This window comes from Pyxicephalus adspersus, chromosome 7 (genome assembly GCF_032062135.1).
Source record: "Pyxicephalus adspersus chromosome 7, UCB_Pads_2.0, whole genome shotgun sequence".
NCBI lineage: Eukaryota > Metazoa > Chordata > Amphibia > Anura > Pyxicephalidae > Pyxicephalus > Pyxicephalus adspersus.
The window spans coordinates 2,343,390-2,356,073 of NC_092864.1; the positions used below are offsets into that span (position 1 = coordinate 2,343,390).

The window sequence follows — 12,684 nt, forward strand, 5'->3', positions numbered from 1 at the left end:
AACACTTGTTATCTATTTTACTGGGTTGTATTGCTGAAGTTTCCGCTACCCCTAAATTGGCTGGGAGTTTGTTTACAAGCCATAAATCTTTTGGCAGCCAGTGGCACTACAAGGATTGATGCCAAGGCAGCTGAGATCAGACCGGCAGTGGAGGAAGCAGCAGAGTCATTCAGTTCATGAGCTGTCAAGGAACAACCAGGTGACCGGGAGGTTTACCACATGTCCTTTCTTTAAGCACTTTTGTTAGGCTGCATACACACATTAGACTTTTGTTGTTGGAAAGGATCCTTCATGAGACTGAAGATGCACATACAGCGCCATTATGCCAGTTGTTTGTGGATCCGCCAAGACAGATACCAACCCTGAATCTAGAATCAGACAAGAATCATCTGACGTGTGTACGTAGACGTGTGTAGATACTAACCACTGCGTAAGAACACCCCACTAGACCTTCCAAGATGGAGATGCTTGATTTGGTCATGTGACCACCAGGAGTGGCAGTTATCTGAACACTCTAACTCATTACCTTTCATGAACTGACTGTTGGGAGTACAGCGGGGTGCTGCTTACTCGCTCATCTGCTTTAAACATTTTCTTTTCCGGTCCCTTAAAAAAACTTATTTAAAGGGGGCTGTATATGCATGTGGGCCCCAAAGCTCTTCTCTAATGTTCAAGTATGCAGAGACTGGCATTGTACAGTAAACTTACCTCCGTATCTGCTTTCCTCCTGGGATTTGGGGTTCCATTGTCCATCTTCTAGCCTTCTTTTTATTTTGGGGTCCAAAGCAGGGATGTGTTGTTTTATTTTTTTAGAGAGAATGGAGAAGAGAGAAGGTGAAGGGAGAGGGGAGAGAGGAGAGAGGGGAGAGAGCAGGTGATGGGAGAAAAGAGAGAGTGAAAGGAGGGAGAATAGAGAGAGAAATAAAACTGAGGGTAGAGAGATGATAAAGAGTGGAAACAAATGGAGAAAAGGAGGAATGTGGTCTAGGTAGTTCTGTTTTCAGCCATTGGTGGACCATGAGTTGTGTTCCTCCTATACATATGCACACATGTTATCCTAGAAAGCGGATCTTAATCAATAAAGCTTGAAATGTAAGTTTATCCTATTCAGCAGAACTGAAGCAGGGTTCACAGAGGTGAGATTATTAGCTTTTCCAAAGCTTTTCTATTGCCAGGTATATTCAGATTGGTTGGGAGGTTGTCTACTAAACTGTGAAGTCTTTTTAATGCTAATGTAAAAATCCATATTAAAAGCTCAAGTGTTTATTATTGTGTCATTAATTGGAAAGAGGTTCACATACTGAAATGAAAACATTGAAGAGCTCTCAATCCAAATTGCACATAAATTAGGTAGGTAAGTCCTAGTCTATGAATAGGCTCAAACAGAATGCGGTGAAAACACGAATGATCCCACACAATGATGATAAATTCAAAACTCTCCAATGCTGGAGAGGATATACTTTCATCAGTAAAGCTGGGTGATCCAGCAAACCTGCAATGGATTACTTCAAATGACTTCAAGATCATTTGCTTTTGTTAGCAATTGTTTTGAATCCTAGAGTAGATCCACTCCAGGTTTCCTGAATCACCCAGCTTCACTGGTGAAAGTGTATCCCCTCCAGCCTTGGGGAGCTTTAATAAATCAGGGCCAATATGACATTTTTCTCCTCCAGTTGCCCAATGATTCTGCTCAGTGACCAAACTGATTCTTCGTTTTACTTGTTACCCAATGGCATTTCATTTCCTAAAGTTATAACCAATAAAGACATTGTAAATTTGTGTTCCATAAAATATTTATTTTACTTTTGTGTTATCAACATTTTCCACATCACTGACATAGAAAACATCCAAACCAATTACTGGACCGTCAATGAAGAGTTCACAGAATATTCGTTTCCAAAACCATGTGATTGGCACAGAAGTGAGAAGTTTTACTTTTCTGGTTCCCTGGGGTACACCACTAATACCCTTACACCATTCAGATTATGAATCATTAATTACAACTCTCTGGATGCGATCTTTAAGCCAGTTCTCTATTCATTTACAGATTGACTTTTATAAACCTATTGACCCTAACTTGCATATTACCCGTCTGTGGGGTACAGTGTCAAATACTTAAGCAAAGTCCAAGTACACTATATCAACTGCTACTCCACTGTCTACCTGTTTACTTACTTCCTCATAAAAAGAGAGTAAATTTGTTTAACTTCTGTCTTTCTTTCTTCTATCACTTATAATATTATTTTCTAGCAGAAACTCCTCTATGTGTATATATAAATGTATAATAATAATAATATGCATGACTATGGAGGAGTGATTAGAGTGTTAGCTCATCTGACAAACACACAGATTGCTAGTGAACAGGAGAAGTGAGAAAGAAAAGTGGGTTTTTCACTCATTATTCATCTTCATCATTCATCTCTTTCTTTTCCAGCCACATAATTTTGGGAAATCCTCTACTTACCGGTCAAGTTTCTGCAGGTTTTCAGCATTTCCTTCAACTCTTCTAGTTCTCCAGGAGCCATACTTTTTCTCACACTAAAAATAATATAAAATTCTGTCACTACCACTGAAACTGTTGTGCTGTATATGCCAGTCCCCCAATCTAATACCGCTCTCTTCGCCTATAGGAAGCCCCTGCTCAGCATCGGGAGGCTAGTTGCACCGTCACAGCACTCGGTTGCCCTCCAGGACTTCTGTGTGCAAGGGATGATCCCTGAAGAAGGACAGACAGAGGACCAGAATCTCACAGATAAAGCAGTGCAAAGGATTCTAGCAGAGACAAGTCCAGAATACACAGCCAGAGGTCATACATCGGAAATCAGCCCACGAGATGAGGTATCCAAGGGTAAGACAAACCAGAGTCCGGGTCACAGAAAAAAGGTCAGTTCAGGCAGCAAACATTAACAGGGTCAGAAACAGCAAATATAATGAAAACATATAAGCAGCAGTTCAGCCCAGCTTGATGCTACAACAGACACCGGCGACTGGGAGCAGAAAGGCTAAAAAGTCCCAGCAGCCAACGGTAGGAGGACGTCAGGGACTAATCTGCTCCTAAAATGCCCTTCAGCTGAGCAGAGCCTGAGAATATGTGCTGGGGATGCCGAGAAGGTACATCTCTGAATGTGATACTAAAATAGTGCATAGCATCGTATGGCTGGCCACATAATAGTCTCCTAACACCTTCTTCTTATAAATATGTTCATTAAAGCATGCTATGAGTATGTAGGTATCTGGCATCTTACATGGTGGAGTCCGCATAATATTGCAATACACGCTCATCTTGAGTGTGTATTGCAATATCTGCCAACCTAGAATTTATAATTGTATGGTAATGTTTGATAGAGGTGTATGGCTGTATACCTGCAAGTAGAAGGTCTATTTAGAATTAAATATTCTAATCATAATGTACAGGAGGAAAAGGCAATGTCTTACCTATACACAAAGATAGGAACAATAAAATCGGAAGTCTGAACGTGGACCTCTGCTTCCACAATTCTGTCTGCCAGGGTAAATCCTTTACTCCATCCTACAGGCTTATCCAGAGGCAACAGATTGGCTGGAATGAAGGAGAAGGATAATAATCAGAAGGCTCCTTAAATTTAGAATACAGATGAGCCACCAATCAGAATAATTAAATGTTTGCCTAACCTGTAATAAAAACAATATTCAGCGATTCTGCATGTTTACATTATTACAATTGTAAAATTTTTGACAAATACTTGAATTCAATCAGCTCCTCAGTGGAAAGCTGAAAACGTAGGAGTGATATTTAATATTTTGCATATCCCTCTCCATGTTTGTTGGGAAAATGTTTAACATCTATTAGTAGTTTTCTCTTTTACTCTTGTTTCTGTTATTTTCCTAACATTTTACTCACATCTCATCTTCTGTTCCATCGATAAAGATTACCGGAATAGAATGTAAGGAGATCTCTCCAACAGAGACACATAAAGCAAATTCAACCCTATGGGTGATCTTCCCCTTCCGAATTCTATACAACACAAAAACATAGTTGAACTTTATTCTATAAGGTAGATCATCTGTTGGCTCTATCTACTTCTCTTTAGGTTTATAGCCTGGCTGGGCACAATGCATAGCTGCTATCACCAGATGGACCACTGGCCAGCGCTATACATGGCCCAAGCTTTACAGTGATATTGAAGGATGGAGATGATCTTGGTGAATGCCTAGTTAAAAAGGTGAAGTTGGGTCCATCATGAACACCCAATCATGTGAGCAATCCCAACTCCATTCCAAATCAACTTCAACTTCTCTCTCCCATGTTCCACCACTACTCGCACTTACCAAGCTGTGCAAAGATTTCTCCGGTCTCATAGTAGTTCATGGCAGAGCATCCACGATTGTCCACCAATGTCAGGTTTTCGGTCAGTGGGTAGGTTAGCCTCTGTGTGGTATGGCTCTCATGTGAACCAGCTGCACTTGCATAATTGACATAGGAAGAGTTCCTCCAAACCATAATACAGGTATTTACAAAGGAGGACTTGCCATGGCCGACATATCCGAAGAGTTGCAGGAGAATCCTCTGGAATCCTTGGCTGCCATGTTTACAGTTATTAAAACTGAAGTTTGCTATGAAGTGTCTAAGCTTTGCGTCCGTCATTGGAGAGGACGTCTTCCCTCGTTGTCCTCTGAAATCAGCACACATTCTGGTGAACACTCAGGCAGATTCTGTGTTCCCCATAACTTCTCTACAATAAGAAACTTATTTCTGCAACACTCGAATCTTCTAAGGAATTCTGAATCTGGAACTTCCCGGATCACTTAGATTCGTTGTCAATGTTTAACATTTTTTTATGAGTTATTTTTTAAAGGTATATATCCTTATTATATACACACCTGATAACATGATATTACAGAGCAAAAAATAATCAGCATGGACTTTCAAAGATACAAATGTTGTCATGGCATTACTATTGGCAGAAGGTAAAACGTATATCCAAGAACATTTATATATAAAAAGCAATACGTGCACATTTCTCCCTTTAGACACACAGAAGAATATTCAATGATTTTCCAGAAATGGGCCCAGGTACTAATTTTCTGTTGTAGGCTTTCAGCATTCTTTTTATAGTACTAAACGGTGAACAGAAAAAAGAGGGAGAATACCCAGTTGGATTTACAGAAATGACTACAGGTGAACCATATCTTAAATGTATCCATTACAGGGAAGAGGAAGAAGAGGATAAGGAAAAGGCTTTTGAATACATTAATTATATTTAATTAAATTTAGTAATCATCTACATATATCGATACCTAGAATCTAATCAGTTTGTGTGGGATTACAATCCATGCAGTATTGTTAAAAACAAGCAAATACAGTCAATTCAAACACTATTTACTTGTACTGACAGTTTTGTATACAGGTCATATAACAAGTCTCATGCCCGACGCGTTTCGCCTAGATTGACTTCATCGGGGGATATCAGAGTTGGTTAGACCCAAAACTGCATGTGTGTGTCTGTGTTTGTTTTAGTGTTGATAGTTTCAATGACTCTTCAAAGATAACGTCCCATTACTAATCAGGTTGCTGCAAGATTTAATGCTATAGATGAAATTCTGCAGCTCTGGAATTCAGAAAAACTATTAAAAACACAATTTCAATAGTTAGGGATGTGCGAAATTACCAACATCCATTCTGCTATATTCTGAAATGATGCAATACCTTATATTTAATGGGAAGTAAAAAATGACGATGGACGACACCGACTGTACACACGGCAGATTTTCACCCGATAATTGGTCGATGCCGATTATCGGGCGATAAAAATCTGACGTGTGTACGTAGCTTAAGAGATACTTGCCGGCCGGCATCTTCTCAATGATTGCAGCAGGGTCTGCAATCAATGAGAAGAGTGTGCGATCCCCTGGGTTAATTAACCTGTAGGGGCCCGGGGAGGGTAGTGGAACTGCAGAAACTACATGCTCACTGTCCTTTGTTTCCTGGATACACATGCTGCATGCTTGGGCTGATGGATTATGATTGGATATGCAATTTAATTTTTGAGGTGATATGATGATTTTTTTTACGTTGATGTACATCAATTAATATATCAGTATTTTCCAAAGGTATGTACAGGGAGAATATTTTTTGAGCTTTGGAATACAAAATGAATTAAACTCCTCTCAGATTATTTCTTTGTTGGGGAGATTTCCTATCACTTACTCCCATACACAAAATAAGTAGCGTGAGAAAATCCCCATGAAGTCAGTACCTTTAGGATGTGTGTCCCTAGATCAAGTGTTCTTGTTGGTGGGTTTCAATTCACCTCTTGCTGACAGTTATAAAATTTATTCCCTATCAGTTTTAGTATTGGTGACAACAGAACTCGGGGCAAATAGAGAGGGTAAATATCCCCAGAGGAGGACCAGGCAGCAAAACATAGCACCAACAAGAAATGAGCTGCTCCAAGATAGCCCTGTTTGTTTAGGGATAAGCACAATGATTTTCACAGTGGAATTTCAGATTTTACTTTTGATGATATTTAAAAAAAATATTATCTGATTTCCCCATGCAGCCTACCTAGGCAGGGTCTCCATCTTGGCTAAAATCTACCATTTTGATTGGCAAAATATCAATCTTGGTTCTGCAGAAGTTTGTAAGGGTGCATGGGCAAATACACAATAAAGTGTAATGTGTACTATACATCCTTGGATATAAATCTAATATATATATAGTATATATAGTACATATACGGTATATATAGTATAAACTGATAAAATATAAGCTGATAAAACAGGAAAAATGCTGTGACTCCAATATTAACCTAGGCACAAAAATGTGGCTGTCACTGATAACATTCAACACAGTAATGAATAGAAATGCCAAGAAAATCAATCTGAAATAAATACAGTACATACATAGTGTATTATCAAAACATTTATTTAAAATGAAAAAAAAAATCCATATAGACTCAATTTGATTATTATTTCCCACTTTTTTGAAATTAAGGAATTTTGTGCATTGGAGCTGGGTATGATGGATCACATGCTCTTAAATGATCTTTTTTAGCCAAATGGGACTGATATGAAGTTTGGTACAAACATCTTGTCCTTGACAGCTCTGATTTGTCAAGGCAGAGACAAGTGCATTGCCAAGACGGGACACTAGATATAACTCAAGTATAAACCCAGATTCTTTTTTATAATAGCAGTTTGAGGCCAAAAGCAAACTTGATATATACACAAGTATGTGTGTGTGTATATGATCCTGTGATTTGAGATGCCCTACCAATTGGATACCAGTCTGCCTATGGTGTTGACTAGTTGACAGTATTTTCAAGGTAATTTGAATGTAATATATTTGAATGTAATATGTTCGCTAAGATGTAGTGGTGTGTGATAATATTGTGTAGTTTTCAAATAGTTTTCAAAAAAATGTATGCATATGTTTATTATGCCCTATTTCTCTTCCCTATTTACCCCTAAAGGAGCATTAAATCAGTGAAATGGGTTTGAAATGTTTTCCTTTTAATTAGGTTTGTTTATAGAAACAGTATTTTAAATCTGTAAGAAGACTTCATGTTATATTAAATGGACTGTCATAACATGAGGGAAATCTTATACATTTGGGTATCTTGTTCTGTTTTCTGAAATAAAGTAATATATGATTTGTAATAAATTATAAAACATTTTGATTTACCCAATTGCTGTCAAAATGATTTCCTTTGTACTTATTGCTAGGGGGATTATTGTTTTTCTGACTTTGGAATTGAATTGTTGGAGAGGGCTAAAAATAAATGTTTTCCCAACCATACCCTGAGATTTGAAAAATGATTTGCCACACTTTTATCACATTTTTTAAACTTGTAAAAGATTTTGCAACAATTTTGTATAAAAATAAATTTCTCAGTTTCGCTCAGTTACGGTTCGCCAAGCAGCGCATTTATTTTGCTTTGTTTCTGATTTCAGCCCATTTTATCAAATACTATGACTTTGGGAACTGTTCAGCAAAACAATAAATTCCGGTTCCATCCTTCCCATTGATAACATTAAATAAATAATTCAAGCTGCAGCAACCAATCAGCTCAAAGGAAGCTTTCCTGATGGCGGCTTCATTTGTTTTTAGCTATTCTTTGAAGCACATTTATTTTCTGCTCATGTTCATACTGATTCCGCAGCCTCTGCCTTTCAAATTCTCTCTCCAGATCCCTAATCCTATTCTCATGTTCTTCTTGTTCTTTTTTAATTTGTTTCTCTGCCTCTTCCCTTCTGATCCTCATTTCCTGTTCCATACGAACATTCTCCATTGCATTCTGGGCTTCCAGTTCCAGTTCGAAGGTTTCCATCACTTTGTTGTGAATGTATTTCAGGACGAATACTTTTCTCTCCATCATCTCCTTCTGTGGATCTCGTGCATAGTCCACGCGGAACTGTGCGTCCCTAACTACCCCATATAAAAATGTCATCACCGAATGGTCGACCTCCATAGATCTGGACTGGTTGTCTGGGGTGTAGTTTTCCAAGGAATACAAATACTTTGTTCCCATGTCTCTAAATATGGCTTCCATCCTCTTTAAATGTCCTTTGGTCTTGTGTGTAAGAACAACAGTTGCATCCACACCTGTGCAGAAAAACAAAGTTTTTTAGGGATTTAAAGTGGATCTATGACCAAAATGTTTGGAGAGATAACCCTTTTATAAAAAAAAATGATCTTTTTATATATAAAAAGGGGGGGGGGCAAACTTCTGTCTTTACCCCAGAAGGATTCAGGCTACTCCTTCTGCACAGGTTCTTTTAAGATTAATTTTAGGCAGTGTTGTAGCCAAGACCACCTTTACCCAAATGCTTGGCCCCACATTAGGTAACTTCCGGGACCCCCATGTTTAAAAGTTCAAGCAATGCAAAAGTAAAACTCTTTTGATCAGGGCCCGGTATGAAATTACCTCTTGTTACAGCCAGCAGCTTTGGTTGTAGCTACAGGTTTTTGGCTCTTGACCATTTCCCTTAACCTTAAAACACATTTATTTGTGCTCCCTTCTCAGTGACCCCTTTGGTACTGATCTACTTCCATGAAAGACCCCCTTCAGATGAGACTTTGTATGACAAACCACCACATTGAGGAGTGTCTTCATTGCAGAGCTCCTTCAGTACGATTCCCGCATTACAGACACCCTCCAGTGTAGGATTGCAGTGAAGACCCCTACCCTTTTCCCCTCATATCTGTGACATTCCCTCCAAAGCCAGACCCCTTTACCAATGTCCTCACCTACCTGATTCTCTGCTGCTACACTGACTGCCACCTTCTCTCGGGTGCAGTGGCTTCAGATGACAGGGGACTGACGGGGCAGCCCTGACCACTGCTTTGGGTCCTGGCCCATCTACCTCTCAATTCCACCCAATATGCTATTCCACAGCTGTGGAGGCCCCTGGGGCATTCTAGGAGCAGGAACATCAATGCACTTGGTGCTGGGGTTACCAATTGGGCAAGGGTTAACGGTTGTATTAGGGTTGTTTTGCGGGCATAAAATAGGTTCACGTTAAATAAGGCTCAGAATTTTACAGAAATTACAATTCCAGCAGAATCAATTTACTTTTTACAATAAAACAAACCTATCCTGGGTCATGCATGGACCTTCACTGACCTGGGAAGCAAGCGCATACACCTTGACCCAAGTCCATAGATAAAGGATATCCAATCCACACTGTGCAATGCTCTGAGGTTATCTGCCCCTATTCCACATACTCATTGCCCCATGCTTGTAGTTACTCTTAATTTCACCTACCTGTCATTTCTCTACAAGTTTTCAGAATTTCTTCCAGCTCCTTTATTTCCTCTGGGTTTGGACAATAACCAACACTGAGAAAAAAACATACACAGCATTTGCATCAACCTATTTATATTAGCAATGTAATAAGTAGGACATTTCTTAATATTCATTTATTTTCTTAGTAATAGACATGAAAAGAAGTGAGAAAGATTAGACAGATGTACACGGGGAGCCTTATCTCCTACACAAATGTGAATTTTTTACCACTTTTTCACAATGGTCACCAGGACAGCCAAAAACTGTGCCGGAATAAAAGTTTGCTGGATTAAACCATCGCTGATCCAATGTTTCAATTAATAAAGTAGATGTGACAATGCGTAGTGGCCCTGAAGGATGTCTAAATCCCATTGATCAATCTTTTTTGCAAATTGATGGTGTGAGACATATTACATACCGGCTACTGCTACAATTACACACTTCTTTGCTTCCCCCCAAATTAACCTTAGATTGTATTATTGACATATGACTATGGTGGGGACATTAGTTTGTGAGCCTGTTTGAGGAAAAGCTAGTTACTCATCTATGGACTTTGTACAGCTCTGTATAATATGTTGACACTATAGAAATACTGGATAATAATAACAATAATTTATATCTTTCACATAATACAACATATCATAAGGGAGAAGCTTTTTACAATAAAAACATACAGCTTATACCTTACCTGTAGACCAATATGGGGACAATAAAATCTGATGCCTTCACTAGGGGCTCAGCTTCCAGAATTCTGCTGGCCAACCCAAACCCTTTACACCAATCAACCTTCATGTCTAGAGGCATCAAATTTGCTGCAAAAAAAAATTGAAATGTTAACTCAGCACCTTTGCACATGGTGGCATCCAAAGATGTTGATTAGGTGGATGAATAAGCGGGTGAATGCATTAGTAGTTTGCAGCTACCTCAAGCCTACCAATGTGGAACTCAAAACTGGAAGGGTTGGGGGAGGGGGATTGACATTCCTTATTAAACCCAGAATTAAACCCTATTTATACTTATCAGTCCCCATTCTGTTGCGGGTGCCACCATCTCCTTTTTCCTCTCTTCTTCTTCATTTCAAACTTTGTCCATCTTCATTGGTGGGCTGGGATGGCGTTACTGCCATTTAGGAGAGCAGAAGTTCAGGGGAAGTCGGGATGTACCAAACATCCCAATGAAGAGCTGTGCATGTATAGGTAGGGGATGTTGTTAGAGAGGTCAGACAGGTCGAGTACATATTCCAGAAGTCACCTGTCCCCTTCTGCCTGATACCAACTTGAAACTTTGCTTCGTTTTAACCCAAGATGAGTGCTTGCTTTAGAAAGTCAGCAATGTGATCTTTACTACTTTATTCTCTCAATCCAACAGACAGAACACCTCACCTTTTATTTATCTAAGTTATTTTAATTGACACTTTCTCTGGAAAAACAAAGTATCGGCCTCGTGGTTTTTTTCCTAATATTAACACGAGCAACAGACTGCTGAAACCCCAGCCAAGTGGAAACCCTCCACACGATGGGCATCCACATAACTGGACGGTAACGTTGTACCACATTCCATGGTGATTGGATGAAGCTTACGTGGACGGAAATGCTGCGGGATTTGTTAAACTGATGAAGCAGCATGGAAGGCTGTGAAACATCGTGACCATTACAAGTCTGGCTGATTACTTACTACTAGATATACAATGATTTGGATAAATGAGAACCCTTACAGATACATTACACTGATTTATCACTCTCCAAGACTGGAGAAGTTAGACTATCAGGAGCGAACCTGGGTGATCCAGCAAATCCGGAAGGGATTTTCTAAAATCATTTGTTATTAGTTGGCAAATGTTTTTAGTCCTGCACCAGATCCATTCTGGTGCTGGAGATCCATTCCAGGCTCGATAGGATACAGTTTCATCAGTGAAGATGGGTGATCCAGGAAATCTGAACTGAATGTGGTCCAGGATTCAAAACACTTGCTAGCTAACAGCAAATAACTTTAAAGAAATCCATTCCAGGTTTGTTGGATCACCCAGCTTCACTGATGAAAGTCTTTCTTCTCCAGCCTTGAGGATCTGTAAAAAATCCAACCCAATGTGTTTCACACTTACCGAGCTGGGCGAATATCTCTCCTTTCTCATAGCTGCGCATTGTAGTACACCCGCGATTATCTACTAGGGTGATGTTCTCTGTTAGCTTATAGGTCCATCTCTCCATGGTGTCCCCCCCTTGTGATCTGGATGCCTTGGTATAATTACTGTAGGCAGAGTTTTCCCAGGCAATTTTGCAAGTATTGATGAAGGAGGATTTGCCGTGTCCGGCATAGCCGAATAGCTGTAACAGAAGTCTCTGGAAGCCCTGATTGCCCAGCTTACAGTTATTGAAGCTGAAGTTTTGGATAAATTCCCTTGGATCATGGGTCCTAGTTGGGAGCGGAGGCCTTGGTTTTGGTAATACTGGTGGCCGTTTGACTGGAGTATTCATATCTGCAGGGCACGCAGGGCACACAGGCCGGAAAAGGCTCCTCTCTCCAACCTGGACACAAATACCGAATGCATGGAACTGCTCTGATTGTGTATTTAGATCATTTCCCTGATTATCTCCTCCCTGGCCAATGTGCAAACTTCTTCAGAATATTTTCACTGCTTATATCCTTATTGCCCCTTGTCTGTTTTACATCTGATTATTGGGGCAAACAACTGCTGAATCTGGGGGGTAACACCATTCCTACCCAGGGGGCATTAGGGGCTATGCTGCCACAATAGAGAGCATGGAGCAAAGTTCATTGATAATGTGCAGGAATCTCACTGATTGATCACTTTCACATTAGTTCTCACTGCTCCCTGCACTACAGTTCTTTTAACTGTTTTTATTACTATTATAAAAATAAAACTTTAATGTGGTAAACCACGGGGATCTGATAAAAG

General features: G+C 39.6%; 2 protein-coding genes across 2 annotated transcripts; both read right to left on the reverse strand.

Annotated features, from left to right (window-relative positions):
- Positions 1-2,464: 2,464 nt before the first annotated feature.
- Positions 2,465-4,786, reverse strand: LOC140334804 (uncharacterized; the record flags this gene model as incomplete). The annotated part of the gene is given in 3 exon segments (XM_072417048.1): positions 2,465-2,538; positions 3,436-3,559; positions 4,309-4,786. Coding segments are annotated over 3 exon segments (559 nt in total), but the record flags the coding sequence as incomplete, so codon positions are not given.
- Positions 4,787-6,886: 2,100 nt separating this feature from the next.
- Positions 6,887-12,361, reverse strand: LOC140334473 (uncharacterized). The gene is made up of 4 exons (XM_072416751.1): positions 11,869-12,361; positions 10,456-10,579; positions 9,747-9,820; positions 6,887-8,584 (listed from the first exon to the last, which is right to left on the reverse strand). The coding sequence occupies exons 1-4, from the start codon at positions 12,239-12,241 to the stop codon at positions 8,076-8,078; spliced, it is 1,080 nt and encodes a 359-aa protein (XP_072272852.1). The 5' UTR covers positions 12,242-12,361; the 3' UTR covers positions 6,887-8,075.
- Between the last annotated feature and the right edge of the window lie 323 nt (positions 12,362-12,684).

Excerpts from the sequence above, each read along its gene's own strand:
- LOC140334473 (XM_072416751.1), bottom strand. The coding sequence starts at position 12,241 with ATGAATACTCCAGTCAAACGGCCACCAGTATTACCAAAACCAAGGCCT. Across the intron at positions 10,580-11,868 it reads AGAGATATTCGCCCAGCTCG|CAAATTTGATGCCTCTAGAC; the intron begins GTAAGTGTGAAA and ends TTTTTTTTGCAG. Across the intron at positions 9,821-10,455 it reads GTCCCCATATTGGTCTACAG|TGTTGGTTATTGTCCAAACC; the intron begins GTAAGGTATAAG and ends TTTTTTTCTCAG.